The sequence below is a fragment of the Castanea sativa genome, chromosome 4 (genome assembly GCF_040712315.1).
Source record: "Castanea sativa cultivar Marrone di Chiusa Pesio chromosome 4, ASM4071231v1".
NCBI lineage: Eukaryota > Viridiplantae > Streptophyta > Magnoliopsida > Fagales > Fagaceae > Castanea > Castanea sativa.
The window spans coordinates 1,433,947-1,455,109 of record NC_134016.1 but is presented as its reverse complement, the minus strand read 5'-3'; the positions used below and the strand labels follow the sequence as shown (position 1 = coordinate 1,455,109).

Genomic DNA, 21,163 nt, shown 5'->3' with positions numbered 1-21,163 from the left:
TATACAGCAAAAAGGATGAAGAGAGAGAAACTAATCCTATAGAAAATTAATATTATTATTTACTGGATTTCAAGAGAATTGCATCAATATATTACAAATGGAACTTGACATTGCTAATGTTGAGTTCTGTGCATATTTTGCCACTTAATTTTTTTTTTTAAAAAATTAAGAGAAACTCAACTTTGCTAAAGTCGAGTTTCAATTAAAAATTTACATATAACTCGATTTTGAGGATATCGAGTTTTATACATAACTCAATTTCGTTAAAATTGAGTGTCAAAAACAAGGACACGGTACGTAATAGTTTCAAAATAAGGACATTGTACTAGATTTTTTAAATAAAAAAAAATGAGGGCAAAAGCCCATTTTTCCTGCGTAACAAAGCCCCACCTTTGCACCATTCTTTCTCTCATCAAATCAAAAATAAAAATTTCAATTAGCAAGGGACTGCTAGGACTTTAGCAAATTCCAATGAGGATCTTTCCTATTATGTAAATAATTTTAGGGTATCTAAGTTAGCCTCATTATGACCTTTATACAAAACAATGTGACAACAACTACTGAGAAAGTGTTCTACTTGAGTAATTCTTAAGTCCTCTCGAAGCATAAAGAATGATACTCCCTCCTCTCACATTCATGGTAGGATCTGCTTATTAAATTTATAGTGGGGTCAACTGTTCAGCCTAATACTCAATGGCCTCAACTGTTCCCCCTCATTCAATAGGTTTTAACTGACTCTAATACAACCACTCAAATTTAGACCAAAAACTTTAGAGCTCACACAACCACTCAACCCACTTGAATCCTCTTGATTATCATTCACACTAGAACACTTTGTTACATTCAACAGGTGTTTGAGATGCATATATATATGAGTTCTGGAATACACGAATAGGGATACCCTTTTTCTTTAACGCATCACTCCCTCTTTCCTTTATTTCTTGGAGCTAACATCTATCTTTTGTCAAGTTGTGGGAGCTAATTTTGCAAGCATTCATGGTTGCTTCCCTTTCACAGTCATTGGTGCAAATCGTACGAGTTGGCCTTCTTGCACGTGCCTCACATCTATTTTGGCCAAGAGAGCAATATGGATTGCTTGCAAACAAGATAATTTTTTATTTATCATTCTCTCTTTATGTATTGCTGCACATCTTATATAATGTTGTTTAATATATTATTGCATTGGTTTTTTTTTTTTTTTTTTAAGAAACAAACTATTAAACACACATACTTAATTATACTCTCTTATCAAGCTCACACACATTACTTAATCTAAAGTACAACTAATTTGGATTTTGGACATTGACGAACATATATTTATTAAATCTCTCTAAATATATTTGTTTAGCCTTTCTGAACATATTTAATCACCTCAACTATATATGTCTTGTTGCCTAATTTTCCTCCAACTTATTTATGCTTTATGGAATAAATTATTTACACACAAGAAAACTATTGCCTCATTAATTTATTATCTTAATTACTCATTGTGCTATTTTTTGCCTAGGAGAAAACCTAATGAAAGCCACCAACAGACAAATCATTGGCATGACTACCGAACTTGACTACCCCAAAGAACTCGGGTCTAGCTGCAGACTTATAAATCATGACCCGTGTCGAGGCCCCAAAAAGATCCCAAACAAAAATTAATCTCCTTGGTCCTAAGAGAAAAGATTCCAACCAGCTATGAATTCGTGGAATTCTATATACCTACTTGCAATAATAACACCCTTTGCATTTGGAACCATTAGACCCAAGCCATTACAGTCAATCACTGCTATAGACTGAACAACATAATTGATGTAATATGCCCTACTCTATTGCAATTGAGACGTAGCAAGTAGTGGCAGAGCCATAAAATTATCTTTGGAAGGTCAAGGTAAAAATGAGCAAATCATTTTTTTTTTTTTTGTGTGTATATATTATATCCATATTATTTATACTAATCTAAACTAGTATTATAAGCAAAATTTAATATACAATACAAGCCATGTACTATATAACTCATGGTTTTTAACTTGCTTGTAACCCTAGATTTTCAAATCAAATTGTAACCTACTAAGTATAATAATTCTCTAAAAAATATAATAATTAAGATAAAAAAAGTTACTAATGGATTAGAGATTACTAAAAATTAGATAAAAAATGCATAAAAAAATATAATCAATATAACCAATCCTTTATATATATATATTAATCATATAACCACTTAAAGATTACATTATTTAATTTATATGATACTATATATTTTAATCAAATTAATGATAATTTAGCATATTGATATGTTTTATAAAATGTTTATCAATAAGGGAAAAGAGAAGTGTACCCATACACGTGTAAATTTTGAAAAATATAAGATTTTTATCCATACACGTGTTAGACATGGAATTGGAGGAGTGAAAGAATCTTGGACAAAAAGACTTGAGAAATAAGTTGATCAGGTAAAGACAAAAAATTAAAAAACAAAGCGGAAGGAAAGAAAAGAAGAGAGACAGAGGGAAGCTAAGAAAAGAGTCAAAGGCTCGTGTAGACACCAGTAAACATTGTTCAGCGCAGGAGGAACTTCCTCGAACTTCTTCTTCTTTCTTTTATTTCTTCTGGAAAGTGGACTTGGCCTCAGTTACGCGTAGATCCCTCTCACTTCATAAACTTTTCAAATGTCCCAAATACACCTTCCACTTTCTACTTACTCTCAGATCACCACCTCCATATTCTAGCTCCAAAAAATCAAAACCCCCGAACAAAAAAAAAAATCCCATCTGACTTTTGGGTTTCTTGTGTAGAGCCCCCATTTGCACGAAATCTAGAATCTTGTTCTTTGTTCCCCCATTTTTGGTTACCCAAATTAGGGTTTTTTCCCCCACAGTAAATTAATTAATTGGGGTTGAATTTAGCTCCTGAAAGTCGTCATTTCGGTGGAAAATTTTGGTTATTGATTACCATTTGTCAAAAAAGAAGTCACTTTCAAGCCGAACAATAAGGTAGCGTATTGGAATTTGATTTTTTGTACTGTTTACATGTGCTCAAATTTTCGTAGTATTTATTTCATGTCTGACAATTGTATGTAAATTTTTTGTCTTTTTTTATCGAATTGTGTTGAATTTGATGTGATTTGGTTTTATTATTGTCTTTAATTTATTGTTTTTTTTTTTGTTTTGGTTTATAATAATAGTAATAGAAAAGGTCAACTTGTTGTTGGATAGGGCAGGGTCTAGTTTGAACCTGCATTTTGTTGTTATAATAAGCTGGAGCGATCAAGATGCTGTCTTTGAATCCCAAATGGGAAAATCTCGACAATACAAGCTCTTTCTTTCATTTAGCTGAATGGCATCCATTGCAATAGCCAAGTTGATTTGGGCTTGGAGCCCTTTCCTTCTTTTGTAAAAATCAGGTTTGTATTCATTGCTCTAAGTTCAAACTATGTTTATTTATTTGGTTTCGGCTTATATATGATGTGATATGAACAAATTCTAGCAGACCCGATTTGGGTTTTTGCTTAATTTGACAATATTTGTGCTGTGAAACCTACCTCAAGATGAAAAGTAGCTTTTTTTTGGGAGTGGGTTATGGAATTTTTTTGGTTTGTTCATTTTAGGGGTATGTCTTTTTTTTATAGGTGGTGGGGATAAATTTCTTTGGTTGGTGATATATAGGTAACCACTTCAAGATTCAAGTTTCTCATGTTGAGTAAGAGTTTAGCTAGAATGATGGGTTGCTGCGGCTGCTTTGGTTTTAGTAGAAGGCCCAGACCACAACCGAGACCACCTTCTGCCTTCAATAATAACCATTCACAGGAGTTGTTGTTGGATGATGAGATAGAAGATGATGATGATTGTTCATACAATGGTGATGTTACTGATACCAATCATGGAGATGATGCTGAGTCGCATGGTCGCACCAAATGTTCTGAAGAGATTTTAAGGCTCAGAGAACAAAGTGGAATGGTTTGCAGGCAATTTCCTGTCAAGGAAACTCATCAAGTTGTTCGCACAGAGGTATAAATCTTGGTATTACTTGCATGCCAATTGATATTTGACAATCATTCAAGTTACATGCATCGACTAACCTATTGCTATTTGACACTTACTGCATAGAAATGCAATGTGGTTGACCATAGGTTGCAACAGGATGTTAGTTTGTTGCATAAAGATGTATGCTTTCTGAATCAACTGTGTTTTTGAAAATTTTATTGTGCTTTTATTACTTCTTAAAGATCCAGGCATGCAGCGGTATTTCATTACGAATGTCTCAGCTATGTTCTAACAGTTTCCCACTAGGATTTTAACTAATAATAACTATATACCATCATTTTTACGCTTTGTATGTTTCATTGTCATGGAATTAACTGTGACATTCATGTACATTAGAAGCTCTCTTTTTCTCTCTCAGTATAATGCAATCAAACTGCAGATTTAGGCTAACATACTGACGAAGGTTATGTATGTTAGTAGTTTAGTACTTCTTATTGTTGGTTGGATGTGCAAGGGCTCATATAGGTGCTTATGTGTTTTTATTTTTCTCTACATGCAGAATAGTTTCTCCATTCCACACTTTCACTTGCATCAATGTTCTTATTAAATTTTTTATAATGCATTTTCAGGATGAGAATGGCAATAAGAGGGTCAATGAGCATGTTCGTGAGTATAAGATTGGTGCTGGTAGCTATGGGAAAGTGGTAAGCATAATCTTGATGACATTATTTTGTATCTCTTGCTTATAGTAGTTATTTCTTTAGCATATTTCCTGTTCTTTATTTAGTATTTCTCCTTGCGTGTGGAACAGGTTTTATATCGAAGCACTGTAGATGGAAAGCATTATGCAATTAAGGTATTCTTTTTTCCTTTTCTTTTTGGCTTAAAGGAGTGGTGTGCATGTTATGTTCGAAAAAAGGGTAGCATTGAGTGATTTATTCTGTTTATTTGGATTAAGGAAATTGTTTGGGCTAGTCTATCTCTTCATTCATATCGTTATATATGTTTTTTTTTATATAGGTAAAAATATATGCATTCAAGAACACTACCTTATGCAAAAAACATAAGGTAGAGAGATAAGTATAAAGGGAAAAGAAAGAGAAAAAAGAGAAGAGAGGAAAATAAACTAAGTACACAGGAGAGAACTAAGAAACATAGGGAGAGAATCACTAGAGGTGAGTCCCCAAGCCCTAGACCAATCAAACAGAGTGACACTAAGAGAGGCCAAAAGCTGGTCATCTGAGCTTTCCATGTCCTCGAACGTCCTCCTATTGCGCTCCCTCCAGAGACACCACATCAAGCATAAAGGAGCTAAATTCCAAATGCTAGACGAATGCTTTCCAGGCCAATTCCACCAACTGAATAGAGTATCCGCAACTGATCTAGGCAAGACCCAAGAAAACCCAAAAGATCTAAAAACCAAACTCCACAGTCAAGAAGCCTTTCCACAGTGTAGTAACAAATGATCTGCCGTCTCCCCATTACTGCGGCACATGATACACCAATCGACAAAATCCAATCCTCTACCCCTCAAATTATCCCCTGTAAGGATCCTATCCCATACAGCAGTCCACACAAAGAAGGAAACACGCCGAGGAGCTTTAACCTTCCAAACCCCTTTCCAAGGGAAGATAATGGGCGCGTTAACGAACATTAACGTTCAGTTGGTTTAACCAAAGTTAATCCGAATCATCAGATGAACGCTCTTCAGGAAACTGAACACAAACACGCCTCCAAGGCTCTTTTTAGGTTGTTTACAATCTCAGTCATTGAGGGGCGATTTCGACCCTCCGAATTTACACAATCTACTGCTAGGTACCCAACATATGCCACTGCCTCTATTTCAAATGGGGTAGGTGGTGGTACTTTTGGGTCCAAAACCTTCTGAATTTCATCTTGGGCAATGTATGGCACTGCAAAATCAACTATATTCCGTGGCACACCGTTTTCATTGCGGTGTATTGCTTCATACCCGGTCAACATTTCTAGCAATACCACTCCAAAGCCGTACACATCACTTTTTGTTGTCAATTGTTGAAGTCTATAGTACTCAGGGTCCATGTAACCAACAGTGCCTGCCGCAAGAAGCGAAAGGTGTGACTCCTCATCCATGGGGGCCATCAAAGATAGGCCAAAATCAGTCACCTTGGCAGTCCATGTGGCATCTAATAATATGTTAGACGACTTGATATCGCGGTGTATGATTGGTGGAACTGCATATACGTGCGGGTACTCAATGCCTCTAGCTACGTCTAGTGCCACTCTAATCTGGGCAACCCATGACATTAGAGGAGTACTTTGAAGCTTATGAAGATGGTCATGAAGGCTACCATTTCTCATGTAATCATAGACCAATATACGCTCATTATCATCCTCAAAAAATCCCAATAAGCAAACAAGATTCTTGTGACTAAGGCAGGACAAAGCTTCCAATTCACTTAGGAAAGCATTGTCATGGTACTTGCAATCGTTCACATATGATTTTGAAATTTCAGCACGCTTAATAGCCAATACTCGGCCATTATTTAAAGTGGCACGGTAGATTGAGCCAAAGCTACCTGTTCCAATCTTGTGATCTTTTGAGAAGTTGTTGGTGGCTTCAAGTAGCATTTGCAAAGGAAATTCTTTCTTACCCACAATTCCTATCAAGTCTTTGAAGCTTGTTGTTAGGAGTGTGTGTCTAGGAATTATTTGAATTGTCTTATCATTTTTGGAATTATTTGTTCGTGACTTGGCTGTGGAAAACAATGACAAAATGGGCTTTTTTTTGGAATGAGAGAATTTCGGAGCTATTCCATTAGATTCTGCACTATTACTGCTCTTCCACTTACGAAACGCAAACAAGTCTTTGAAGGTAACTTTTCGGATTGGGTGTATGGGGCTTGCTGATATTGAAGGATCAGTGGGAATTATTTCATAATTTTCAGAATTACTACTGTCTGATTGAGACCTGGCTGGTGAGAAGAATGACATTATGGAATTAGAATAAAGAGCTAATTTTGGAGGTATTTCGTTGGATTCTGAACTAGCATCAGTTTCAGTGTCAGAGTTGTAGGCTGGGAAGAGTGATGCAATGGAAAGCTGCTTAGAGAAGTTTGGAATTGGGTTTGTTGTTCCATTCCTCATCCAACTGCCAGGGTCTGAGCTGTTGTTGGCAACAAATTCTGCAACCAAAAATATCAAAATATGATTAGAAAATATTTAATTCTCATTTAATTAGCAGAAGAAGTTAAAACTTTGTTTTTATAATCTAAAAACAAGAGTAATCAAACTGGTTACAGTGTAACCAATAAGCATGTGTCAAACACTACAATTACTAAATAACAAAAAGTGTACACTATATGACCTGTAGCATAGGAAACTATAACAATTAAGCTACTTTCGTTTATGCACTGTACAAGAAATTCAGCAGAATGCTTACTGTTTTGTTTCAATTCTTTGACACTCACCCTCATGGAGTATGGGAGCATCGATTTGATCACAACCATCTTAGAGAAAAGCGTTAAAAATACCAACAAGAAGTAGCTTTATATTACAGTCCCAGCTTGTACCTTGTCCCTCATGGCAATCTATTTCTATCTGTTTAATTTATTCATGAAAAACTGGATCGAACCCATATGAAGCGCTGCCAGATTGTCACTTAATAACAAAGTTGGTTGAGAAGGAGAGACATTGTGGTGCGAACACCAGAATTTTGATCAGAGCATTGCATTTATTGTGATTATAGTATTTATTTCTGATTTCAGCATTTTCAGTTATTTCTTTAAAAAAAAATAGAATTAAGAAATTCATAAATCATTGGTAAAACATATATACTATCATCTTCTTGCAAAGAAATTAATAAGAAAAAAAAAATTAATTTCAATTATCTCAAGAGAAGATTAAGAGCATCCATATCAACTCATGCAATAATATTTGTCTATTTTTAGCACAAGAACTTACTTCTTCTATTTTACTTACCCACTTTTCAAAAATTCTCATATCAAATTATTTATTCCAAACTCTATTTCATTAAAATATCTAATAGATTCTATGTGAGTTACCCACCATTTGGAAGTTCCTCAACATAATGCTTTATAAATGTGATTATGATAAGTAGAGTACTAAAATGTACATTGTGATTTGTAGACCTAGCATCCATAACACAAGTATCTCTTTCATATGCATGTCCATTAACCACTATTTCAGAAAATATCAAATGCCTCTATTCACAACTGAAATTAGGACTAAGAAAGTTCTGCCAAAAAGGAAAATTACCTGCCATAAAAGTGGAGTGAGTGGCTGGCTGAATTACATTGTTGGCCATGTGTTCTTTACTAGCAAAATCAAAATTGACTGACTGAATTTGAGTTCCCAGCATAGCCAAGGATTGTTGGCATTGCTCTTTAGTGAATGAAAATGAGGTAGAAGCAGAAGTAGAATTCTTTTCAACTTGTTCATCTTGAAGATTGACTTGGTGTACCACAGTGGACTTCTTTCCCTTTGGCTTGAAGCTAGGAGGGTAGCCATAGATCTTGTAACACTTCTCAACAGTGTGACCCATCATTCCACAGTGATTGCAAGTGGAATTGTTTTTCCCCTTAGAGTTCTTGTTATTGTTGTTTCCTGCAGAAGAAGATACCTTAGTAACTAGGGTTGTTGATTCCATATGAGGATCTAAATTTTTTTCCACACTGCATTCCCTTTCTTCTTGAATCAATAAGGAGTACACTTCATTGATGGATGGGAGAGGATCCATCAACAGAACAATGCCAACAATCCTTGGCTATGCTGGGAACTCAAATTCAGTCAGTCAATTTTGATTTTGCTAGTAAAGAACACATGGCCAACAATGTAATTCAGCCAGCCACTCACTCCACTTTTATGGCAGGTAATTTTCCTTTTTGGCAGAACTTTCTTAGTCCTAATTTCAGTTGTGAATAGAGGCATTTGATATTTTCTGAAATAGTGGTTAATGGACATGCATATGAAAGAGATACTTGTGTTATGGATGCTAGGTCTACAAATCACAATGTACATTCTAGTACTCTACTTATCATAATCACATTTATAAAGCATTATGTTGAGGAACTTCCAAATGGTGGGTAACTCACATAGAATCTATTAGATATTTTAATGAAATAGAGTTTGGAATAAATAATTTGATATGAGAATTTTTGAAAAGTGGGTAAGTAAAATAGAAGAAGTAAGTTCTTGTGCTAAAAATAGACAAATATTATTGCATGAGTTGATATGGATGCTCTTAATCTTCTCTTGAGATAATTGAAATTAATTTTTTTTTTCTTATTAATTTCTTTGCAAGAAGATGATAGTATATATGTTTTACCAATGATTTATGAATTTCTTAATTCTATTTTTTTTTAAAGAAATAACTGAAAATGCTGAAATCAGAAATAAATACTATAATCACAATAAATGCAATGCTCTGATCAAAATTCTGGTGTTCGCACCACAATGTCTCTCCTTCTCAACCAACTTTGTTATTAAGTGACAATCTGGCAGCCCTTCATATGGGTTCGATCCAGTTTTTCATGAATAAATTAAACAGATAGAAATAGATTGCCATGAGGGACAAGGTACAAGTTGGGACTGTAATATAAAGCTACTTCTTGTTGGTATTTTTAACGCTTTTCTCTAAGATGGTTGTGATCAAATCGATGCTCCCATACTCCATGAGGGTGAGTGTCAAAGAATTGAAACAAAGCAGTAAGCATTCTGCTGAATTTCTTGTACAGTGCATAAACGAAAGTAGCTTAATTGTTATAGTTTCCTATGCTACAGGTCATATAGTGTACACTTTTTGTTATTTAGTAATTGTAGTGTTTGCCACATGCTTATTGGTTACACTGTAACCAGTTTGATTACTCTTGTTTTTAGATTATAAAAACAAAGTTTTAACTTCTTCTGCTAATTAAATGAGAATTAAATATTTTCTAATCATATTTTGATATTTTTGGTTGCAGAATTTGTTGCCAACAACAGCTCAGACCCTGGCAGTTGGATGAGGAATGGAACAACAAACCCAATTCCAAACTTCTCTAAGCAGCTTTCCATTGCATCACTCTTCCCAGCCTACAACTCTGACACTGAAACTGATGCTAGTTCAGAATCCAACGAAATACCTCCAAAATTAGCTCTTTATTCTAATTCCATAATGTCATTCTTCCCACCAGCCAGGTCTCAATCAGACAGTAGTAATTCTGAAAATTATGAAATAATTCCCACTGATCCTTCAATATCAGCAAGCCCCATACACCCAATTCGAAAAGTTACCTTCAAAGACTTGTTTGCGTTTCGTAAGTGGAAGAGCAGTAATAGTGCAGAATCTAATGGAATAGCTCCGAAATTCTCTCATTCCAAAAAAAAGCCCATTTTGTCATTGTTTTCCACAGCCAAGTCACGAACAAACTATTCCAAAAATGATAAGACAATTCAAATAATTCCTAGACACACACTCCGAACAACAAGCTTCAAAGACTTGATAGGAATTGTGGGTAAGAAAGAATTTCCTTTGCAAATGCTACTTGAAGCCACCAACAACTTCTCAGAAGATCACAAGATTGGAACAGGTAGCTTTGGCTCAATCTACCGTGCCACTTTAAATAATGGCCGAGTATTGGCTATTAAGCGTGCTGAAATTTCAAAATCATATGTGAACGATTGCAAGTACCATGACAATGCTTTCCTAAGTGAAGCTTTGTCCTGCCTTAGTCACAAGAATCTTGTTTGCTTATTGGGATTTTTTGAGGATGATAATGAGCGTATATTGGTCTATGATTACATGAGAAATGGTAGCCTTCATGACCATCTTCATAAGCTTCAAAGTACTCCTCTAATGTCATGGGTTGCCCGGATTAGAGTGGCACTAGACGTAGCTAGAGGCATTGAGTACCTACACGTATATGCAGTTCCACCAATCATACACCGCGATGTCAAGTCGTCTAACATATTATTAGATGCCACATGGACTGCCAAGGTGACTGATTTTGGCCTATCTTTGATGGCCCCCATGGATGAGGAGTCACACCTTTTGCTTCTTGCGGTAGGCACTGTTGGTTACATGGACCCTGAGTACTATAGACTTCAACAATTGACAAAAAAAAGTGATGTGTACGGCTTTGGAGTGGTATTGCTAGAAATGTTGACCGGGTATGAAGCAATACATCGCAATGAAAACGGTGTGCCACGGAATATAGTTGATTTTGCAGTGCCATACATTGCCCAAGATGAAATTCAGAAGGTTTTGGACCCAAAAGTACCACCACCTACCCCATTTGAAATAGAGGCAGTGGCATATGTTGGGTACCTAGCAGTAGATTGTGTAAATTCGGAGGGTCGAAATCGCCCCTCAATGACTGAGATTGTAAACAACCTAAAAAGAGCCTTGGAGGCGTGTTTGTGTTCAGTTTCCTGAAGAGCGTTCATCTGATGATTCGGATTAACTTTGGTTAAACCAACTGAACGTTAATGTTCGTTAACCTAGACATTAACGTTAGGAGGCGTAGTCGGCGTATGTGTTGATGGCATTCCTAGCAGTGGAGGTGATGAAGCTACCGGCCAAATATAAATAACTTGATGTTAAATAGTTTTCATCTGTTTTTGATAGTTCTAAATCCTAATGCAATCTTGAATGTTAATGAATTTTCCATTTAGTAGATTTGATTGATTTGCCTTTCGTTATGAGGTTTGCGGTTCAATGGGTTCTTTATGGATTGATTGGGAGATACCTTATTGGTCGGTTGGATCAATTTGCTCTTTGGAGCTCTATTTTGGTTGATTCAAGCACATCATTTATCCATACTGCTCAATGTTATTAGTTGTGACTTGTGAGGTTCAAATTACTTGAATTGGTCGATTGAGAATCTACCACCCTGGAAAATTTCCATACAAAAGAAAAATTAAAGCCATTATAGTTTGATTTCAGTGCCATCCTTCTCGTACTTATGATTACTTCATTCGATATTATGAGACTTACGATTCAATTAGCGAATTCAGCACATATAATTTTCTGTTCTATAGACTTTGAATCTCACCTGATTCATTCTGGCTTGAGGCATATATTTAATGTCAGTGTGTATCACAGCACTTTATAAATGTTGCAATATTTTTATTTACTTTTTTTTTCAGTATTTAAAACATTTTGAACAGCTCAAGGACCAAGTAGAAAATTTTCAAAGTATTAGGATCAAATTGAAAACAACTCCAAAATAGAGGGATAAAAAAGGAGTTTCGCTAAAAATAAATTATTAAATTTTGGAATAATTTTTAATATATTTCTTAAAATTTTGATATGCTCCCCTGATGTTAGGTGTCATTTTTGAGGGGGCAAAAAAGAAAAAAAGAAAAAAAGAAAAAGGACCCATTTGTCTATGTTAGTGTTGATATATCCATTAAGTGTCGCCTAAGAGATCTGGAGTTCAATCCCTGCCTACACTAAAAACTAATTTGTATCTTGGTTTGATGATAAAGATCTATCATCAAGAGCGGATGCCATAGGTTAAAACTCTCTAAAAAAAAAAAAAAAAGTTTATCACATGTGTTAGTTGGCCCAATGATATCAAATACATCTCACAAATCTAATAAACTAAAATAAAATAAAATAATTTTGTTCTTTCTTTTCAAATTTTATTAGAATAGTGATTCTTGGATGAACAAACCGCAATCTTCTACGCCCAAAATCTTTTCCACTTTAATTTCATTACAAACAAGAAATCAATTTACAAAAATCGTTTAAAAGAATTGACAAGATTTGAGAAAGATAAAGAAATTTAAAATTAAATCAAGATTTGACCAAGAAAAAGTTTTAGGAAAAAAAAAAAAGAACCAACAAGCTTTACCAATCAATCGCCTCTCAAATCCTTTTCCAAGTTGATCTCTGTACACAACCTTCACCAATATCTTTTAACCAAATTAAACCTCAATCCCTAAAATTTCGTTCTTCCTCAACGTTCTTAGCATTTAGCAGAACACCACCACCATTTCTCACTAACCAAACAGAAACCAATTGATAATTTTCTTGGAGTTCAAGACAGAGGCATTGGATCGGCAGATGTGTTGGTGGCATTCCTCGCAGTGGAGTTGATAAAATAATTTAGGAACTTGGGTTTGTTTACATGATGAGGATGGTGTGAATCACAACTGTAGAAGCAATATGGTGTTTGATTGATTCGCATTTTCCTATATTGGGTGGGTTGGCTTTGTATGAATATGGTTTTGTTTCATTCATTACTATTGGGAGTTGAGTCTATATTGTCGGATAGTTAGATGCTATAAGTGGCTTTTTTCTCAATTAAATAAAGTTTAGCTACAAATCCACCATTAAATTACATCTTCTTCTTATATCCTCCATACTTGCAAAATTTCTAGAAAACTAAAGATCAATCACTATTGTGTGTACTCAAATCTCCAATATAGGTTGGATCTAGTATTTGGGCTCACAATTTACTTGTTTAGTGGGCCTTGAGTATCCTACAATGGGCAGTTCCTGGGCGGGCTCGTTCAAGTGTCTAGTACAAAAGCTAGTTTCTCTCTCTCCCTTTGAAAGCTCTCTTTCGTATGCTTGGCTACTCTCTCAGTCTTAACTCCCAAATGTCTAACCCCCATTTCATCTTCTCTTCTAATATTTATATCTTGAGGATAATGGACAGAGTCATGATTGCCCTCTAGCACCACTCGTGTGGGTGGGGCATAATTTGATTATTCCTGACAAATAATATGCTTTGTTGGGAATAGGAGCTGGGATGTTGGGACTAATGATGGCCGCCGAAAGCTGCTCGGCAACGGAGTCCCCTAAGGCACTCCTGGCATGCCGAGGCTTAACTGAGCAACATAGGTACATTTAAAACTGATTATGAAGACCATCTAGCCGTGCATAAAATTCACATATGATGGGTAAATGTCTTTGGGCCACTTAAGGTCAATCATGAGGAACGGTGAGATCCATGGCCAGGTACTGTTCATAGGCCCAACCGAATTTAGGCCAGGGGAAAAATGGGCCCCTTGCCATATGCCGTACAATAGCCTCGCTTGATTCGTTCTTCGCGCTCGAGGATGAATCAAGGACTTACGTCACTCTGTGAGTTGTTCCTCGGGGATGTGAACCGTCAATCATTAATAGAAGACAAGACAATAGTTAAGTTTTGAAATAAATGTAATGACAAGTAGCATACTGTTTTGGCTAGTTTTGGCATCCCTCCCGATGTAAATGTAGCATACTATTACGAAGAGAACATCACCCTTGAGCGGCGCCCTCAAGTAGTATTTTTTTTCCTTTGATGGCTACTTTAGTGGGGGAGTTAGGTTCCCCATAGATCCCTTAATACTTAGGACACTTAGGTTTTACGAACTGTGCGCTGACCAACTTCCACCAAATTTCTACCGAGTAGTGAGCTATGTTAGTCGGTTAAACAACTTATACAGGCTGCATTTAGACCACCATGATATAAACTACATGTACATTTTATGTGGTAAGGAGAGGTCAGGATATTATATAAAAGTTAAAGATACTCGGGTGTGGCTAATATCATGCCTCCTTGATTCTAACAGAAACTCTGTTGGAGAGTTTGTATGGGTGAGCTGTAATTGCCACGCTAATGAGCTCACTTACCCAATTTCACCCCGAGATATTGGTCGATACCGTTCATATCAAATTTAATTTATCATACATTACTTTACTATTCATTTGTAATTACTTCATTATTTTTTTATATAGTTATAATTTTTATTTTCGGTGATGCCAACGGCAAAAAGTTCAAACCAAACGTCAACACAGTACATGTGCAGGACCTGAACTTTTTACTCAAGTCAAAAATCTTTGTGCAATACGACGGCCAATTGAGGGCTTCCCATCTCATCCTCGGGTGCACTCTTGTGTATACAAGTTACCAAGACCCTAGGTAGGCCCTAACTGTTGGTAGTCCCCTACTATCCTACATCGACGTCCGGCACCGAGGGCTCATACCACCAAGTCTGACAGTAGGTGAAGCTCGAGACCTCGGTCCCCGATTAATCAGAGTGGGCTCCTTAGTACCAATGAGAGATGGATCTGCCGATACGATTTTTCACAGTCATGCCGAGCATATACTAGTTGAGCAACCCCCTAAAGGAGTCCATGTTGCTAAGCAAGTAGAAGCGAAATCAGTCGACTCTTCAAGGGCCGAGGTCGAAAACCCTGGTGAAGAAATGGTGGTCCGCCTCAACATGATTGCTAACCGGTTCCTGCCCGACGGCCGGCCAACCATACAACAACAAGCTCCTCCCCCTCCTACTCCCTAATGTCGAAAGAGACATCAAAATGATGGTCAGCCTTCTAAGAGGCCCGAAGAGGTGCCCCCAAGAACTTCATCAAGTTTGAAGAGCCTAAAATTCATCATGTCAAGAGGAATACAAGATTCATATAAAAGAGTTTTATCAAACAAGAAAAAAATTCATCAAGCATAGAAAGGTGCAAGTGCATCAAGGTAAGAAAGAAGTCTAGAGAGTGCATCAAAATGACCAAAAATCATTAAGCTGAGAAAACCAAGGAGGGCAAAAGGTCCCCAAAAGTTCATTTAATCAAGAGATGAAAAAAAAAGACAAACAAAAAAACAAAAAAAAAACCCTACTAGGCTGAAAACCCAAAAGGGTAATCGAGGCAAAAGCTACGGCTAAAAAAGAAAAGAAAACCCGCTAGGCTGAAAACCCAAAAAGGCGGTCTAGGTAAAAGTTAGGGCCAAAGAAAAGAAGAAGAAGAAAAGAAAAAATTGGAAAATCCTACCAAGTTGGAAATGTAGGGAAAAAAACATGTTTATATCACATACAAAACATATGCAGCGGAAAATTAACGGATCTACTTCATTCGCAATTGATAACATGTACTATATAAGTTTCAAAATTTAAGAACAAAAAAACGTACCTTGGAGCGGTGAAATTCAAAACAAAAATTAGAAGTACTTGGGAACACTTTTAATCTTCACTCTAATTCCACTTAATACCCAAGAAGTGTGATCTCTCAATCAGTTGCCAAGGAGAGAATAGGAGAGTGTCTAACACTCATATACAAACCATTTTGTTCCTTGTATTTTCTTAATGAAAACACTTATGAAAAAAAGACTTATATAATTCTGTATGTTTCTCTACTTATATATAACTGATTATCTAATTGAGCTAGCCTTTTGGGCCAATCCAATTGGGCTCTAGTATGTGGCTTGGAGTGGAACCAAAAGGGAACAAATAAGACTATAACTCCAATGGACCTTGAGTTTTTCTGTCAACTCTTGACAAGTCCAAAGTTACCATTAATTATATTCAATACTACTATATGAATATAATTGCACTCTGAGCCTTATTAATAAATTATATCCTAAGACTTTATTATACATGCAACCCTTTCATTAAAATATTCGTAATACAAAGTCATGAATATAGACTGCCACTTTGAAGATTACTACATTTTAATCCTTGAGCACTCGATTTAATTTTTTAAGTTATTTATCATATATTTATGAAATTCAATTTCATAAATATGTACTTTAGTAATTCCTTACTAAAGTGGTTGGGCCCAACCTTCTGAATAACCAAACCCATTAAACTTATCTCAAATGAATATTTTGTATCTCCGTTAAGAGACTATGAATTCCGTCTTGAGAATATATGTTCCATCAACACTAAATGCGACTGCGCAACATACTGAGATTTTGACCATGACTAATAGATCTCACTCCTGATATATCAAAGCAACCTACATTTCATGATCAAGTCCATAATTCTCTCAGGATTTAGAATTGATGTAAATATAAGTCATGAGATTTATTATTCATTTGACAGTCGTTAGGAGAGTAATAAATCTCACAGTGGTCCAGTTCAGTATGTCTTAACTCTTAAAACATATCAACATACCAACTAGAAGTCTCCGCTTCCATGATCAAGACAAATCATCTTAGTTGATATGTTATAGTCTTCGCAGATGAAATGCCCAATTTCATCACCAACTACGAACTAAAATTCTGAGTTTACAAAAAACTTGTGATTTATATCTTTTATGACTTTTCACATAAATCACATACTATGCATCTCATGGACTACGATAATGTCTCATTAGTTCATTTATAGATAATCTCATATAATTAAACAATTTAATTATTATGACATGCTAATAAATTGGATTTTAAGGCATAAACTCTAATAGGAAACTTGAGGATGCAACCTGAAAATGGAAGAATTTTACAAGATGAAAGTCTAAAGGTATGATTCAAGAGGAATGAGCATAAAAACAAATGTTGATACAAGTGACCAATGAAGACTAGTGAGAAGATGACAAAGAAGAAATGCGAAAACTCCTCCAATACTTGATTTTTGAATAATGCATACTTGGGGGAAACATCATAGGGAATTTTGAGCTTTTTATATCTTTCATTTCATAACCCAAACCCGGCCTACATTACAACCCATGAGTAAAGACCCCCTTGAAGTCTTGCTAGTTGTAAGCACATCTTAAACTCTAATATTATTTTCTCTTGAATTAAAAAAAATGCTTAAAATTGTCAAAATCCCACTGGATGATATGTCCAAGGAGAAAAATTATCAAATCCTCAAATCCTCAAATGAACTTTCAAACTTGGAGCACTCTCCTTGTTTGCACCCAACAATGTGATTCATAAATATTATCACATTTCATTTCTTGATTGCCTTTGGAGACTTAATCCGATGATGTTCAAAAGGAAGAAACAAATTTGATTACATGAGTTTAATGATCTTGATCCTTCCTAATCAAAGAGATTTGGTTGATTCTTAAATACTTTAATTTGCCAAAATGGTTGTTCAAAGAATCATCTCTTGTTCATTTTTAAAAAAAAAAAAAAAAAAAAGAAGAAGAAGAAGAAAGAAAGAAAGAGAAATCTCATTTTCACAAAAAAAAAAAAAATAATAATAAAATCATTCTTCTTCAAAATCCAGTTCTCCTGAACTACGTCTTGACCTGATCCTCTATGAGAGAGGTACGTAGACAGCCTTTCAAAGGCTCGGTCCTAATCACCTAAACAACTTTAGGGCTTGAACTCAAAACAATGTGATAAAATTGTTTGGGCGCAAGTTAGGCTAAGCCCATTTGTTTTGCATCAAGCATGCTTAAACTTGGGTTGTATGCAAAGATGTCCTTGCATGGAAGCATGTTTTCATTTGAGGTGGGAAATTTTAGGGACAAAACAATTTGGGCAATTAGGCAGTAGAGGAAGAGATGTATTAAATTCCCAAGCTCAATCAATGATATAATCAGGCTAAAATCGAGGTTATACATATTTATGAAGATACATACACTAATGGAATCTTCAAGTCATGATTTCACTCAAATCTTTAAGACTTTACTTTTATAATCTTATAGTAAAATTACAATTTTTTTCTAAGTCACACCAACATTTATTGTTCTTAAAAAAAAATAAAGACAAAAGTGGACGAAGATGTAGAAATATAAAAGAGAGATGATATGTCCACAATTTTTTTACCACATTTTTTATAACAAATCATAGGTAGTTAGTTGTTATTGGTGTTGGTTGCATGTAGGTTGAAATAGAGGAAGGTAGGGGAAAAATAAAGGTGGATGAGGAAGTCAACACTCTTAATGTCATCTTGGCATCATAATTAGGATCGGTGGAGATTGCTAGGCAGCCCCGCCAGGACCAACGAGTCTCCTAAGTTGGAACTGCCGAGGGCTTGGGAACCCCCGGACAGTGAAAGCCTTGGAAAAGGCTATTAAGAAGGAAGATCCCATTATCATCTTCTTGATGGAGACTAAATCAAGTAAGGAATGGATGGACAAGGTTAAAGAAGTGTAATATGAAACAGAGTTGGGTTGTGCAGAGTAATGGAAGGAGCGGGGGTTTAGCTTTATTGTGGAAAGATCCCTTAACATATTCCCTGAATCATATTGATGTGTTGGTGTCTGGGGGTCCAGTTTTGGGTAGGTGGCATTTGATTGGCTTCTATGGTAATCCTGAAACAGCTAGGCGATCTGAGTCTCGGGCGAAGCTTAAACACTTGAAGGGAGTGGCGGCACTTCCATGGTTAGCTATTGGGGGTTTTAATGAGCTAACTAGTTCATTAGAAAAGGAAGGAGGTGGTGGGCGACCAAGACAATAGATGGACAATTTTGTTGAAGCTATTAATTTCTGTGACCTAAGAGATATTGGTTTTGTAGGGCCGAAGTTCACTTGGATTTATCAAAGGGCAGATGGCACACAAATTAAAGAGAGATTGGATTAAGCTTTGGCTACATGAGTGGTTAGATTTATTTCCAGCTCCTAAATTGTACCATAAGTCCACCTTGGCTTCTAATCATTCCATGCTACTTCTTTGTATGGTGGCTGGTTCCAAACGGAAGAGGGTGAAGAGAAGTTTTAGGTTTGAATCTATGTGGCTGAGGGACTCAAGCTGTGGGGAAGTTGTTTGATTTGCTTGGGAGGAAGGCTTAGCTACATCTTCGGGTTGAGAGTTGAGCTATTGTCTAAAGAGTTGCTATGGCAGATTGGAGGCTTGGAATAAATCTGTCTTCGGCCATGTGGGAAGGACTATATCGGACTTGCCATCAAGACTTAAGTGGCTAGACCTTCAACCTTCAACACCGGAGCTGGTTCAGGCTTTAAAATGCATCAGAGCTGAACTGAATTGTTGGCTGGAAAAGGAAGACATGATGTGGAGACAAAGGGCTAGGTTGAATTGGTTTCAAGGAGGTGATAAAAATACAAGTTTTTTTCACGCTAAAACTTCATCTAGGCATAAGAAGAACTTGATAGAAGGGCTGTTGGACTTTAATGGAGTTTGACAAGAGGAGGATGGTAAGATTGAGGAGGTTGTGGTGGAGTATTACAACAATCTTTTCACATCTAGCAGCCCTACAATTTTTGCAGAGCTTCTCCATGCCATTCAGCCCAAGGTCACTCCTTCAATGAATCAGATGTTGATCAAACCTCTTGGACTATTATGAAAATAAATATATACAATATTATACACATTTTCATGAATAATATATAGTGTAGGGATGAAGGGCCTAGAAGAATATATTGGGCCATAGGCCTAGTCCGAGGACGCTTAGTGGTCTGAGGACATATAGATAATAGGGAAGATGTAAGAGTTAGAGCGTCACAAGCAAATTGTAGCCGCGAGGGTTATGGAGAATAGTCCGAGGAGGAATGCTTCCTCGGCTAAGCAAAGCAAAGGTAAGAAGGATTATTCTGCCCCTAAGGGCAACACTTCGGAGGGTTCTTCTCGTAAAGATAAACATCAGTGAAACATAGGACACAGGGAAGCTAAGAAATATCTAAGGAAAAGCTATTATAATGGCATTGAATACTCTGCAGCTAACCCTCTGACTGCATTAATGTGAAGGTGATGCCTGAACAGTGGTAAGCAGCCTTACAGCTATTACCAAAGACTTCAGGAAGGTGTTTCTTAAAAAAAAAAAAAAAAAACTTCAGGAATGTGTTGATGAGACAAGTATCAAAGCCAACAATCTAATTTACACGTGAAGGGCTAAGATGAAGTGAGGAAAGGGAATATAAAGAAAGAAATCCCCATTATAAGGGGAGGATTGAAGAATTTATGGAAAAACCACTGTACACTTAAGAACTATAATGGTGTTTAAGTTTAAGAGAAATATATAAGAACAACCATCTTCGGACTTTGCCGAGTAAGATTTTCTTTGCATAAACTTGTTTATTTATGCATTCAAGTATCATAGAACCTACTATGATTACAGTCCAACTCATTGGAGTTCAGTTTCTATCCTACCCTCTACAAAATCATTGTTTTGGGCTTTTTTGGCCTTAGTCCTTTTCGCTTTTGGGCTACGAATTCAAACCTTGCCCTTACATATTGTATCATATACTATTCATGCAAATGTGGACAATTATGTACAGTAAGTGTCCATTTAACAAAGATTATTTTTGCCAACTTATTTTAATATTCAACTTATTTTTACTATTATCCATGGGTGCCACTACGCTTTTTGGTACTATTATGGGTTTTACTGTACTATTTCAGCTAATTTTTATCTTTATCTACAATATTTTCAATAAAAAGTTTTCAATTTCAGTAAAATAAATAGATCCCAAACAAATCCTAAATGTCTTAATAATAATAATAATAATAATAATAATAATTTGAAAGAATATCTAAAATTTTGAATTAATACTTCTCACCACCGCATACCCTTGGTACGGTGG

At 35.9% G+C, this 21,163-nt stretch overlaps 1 protein-coding gene across 2 annotated transcripts; it reads left to right on the top strand.

Annotated features, from left to right (window-relative positions):
* The first annotated feature begins 2,470 nt into the window (after positions 1-2,470).
* Positions 2,471-13,834, top strand: LOC142630745 (serine/threonine-protein kinase GRIK1-like). 2 transcript variants are annotated; one of them, XM_075804785.1, is made up of 6 exons: positions 2,471-2,981; positions 3,173-3,391; positions 3,654-3,995; positions 4,601-4,675; positions 4,783-4,827; positions 13,704-13,834. In XM_075804785.1, the coding sequence occupies exons 3-6, from the start codon at positions 3,681-3,683 to the stop codon at positions 13,722-13,724; spliced, it is 456 nt and encodes a 151-aa protein (XP_075660900.1). In that variant the 5' UTR covers positions 2,471-2,981; positions 3,173-3,391; positions 3,654-3,680; the 3' UTR covers positions 13,725-13,834. The 2 variants fall into 2 exon arrangements, with proteins under 2 accessions (XP_075660900.1, XP_075660899.1); XM_075804784.1 differs by lacking the exon at positions 13,704-13,834 and adding an exon at positions 4,992-5,073 and having other exon boundaries at positions 3,204-3,391.
* Positions 13,835-21,163: the final 7,329 nt, after the last annotated feature.

Coding starts and splice junctions, on each gene's coding strand:
- LOC142630745 (XM_075804784.1), top strand. CDS start 3,681: ATGTTGAGTAAGAGTTTAGCTAGAATGATGGGTTGCTGCGGCTGCTTT. Junction 3,996..4,600: donor ATCAAGTTGTTCGCACAGAG/GTATAAATCTTG, acceptor ATGCATTTTCAG/GATGAGAATGGCAATAAGAG. Junction 4,828..4,991: donor GAAAGCATTATGCAATTAAG/GTATTCTTTTTT, acceptor TTTTTTATATAG/GTAAAAATATATGCATTCAA.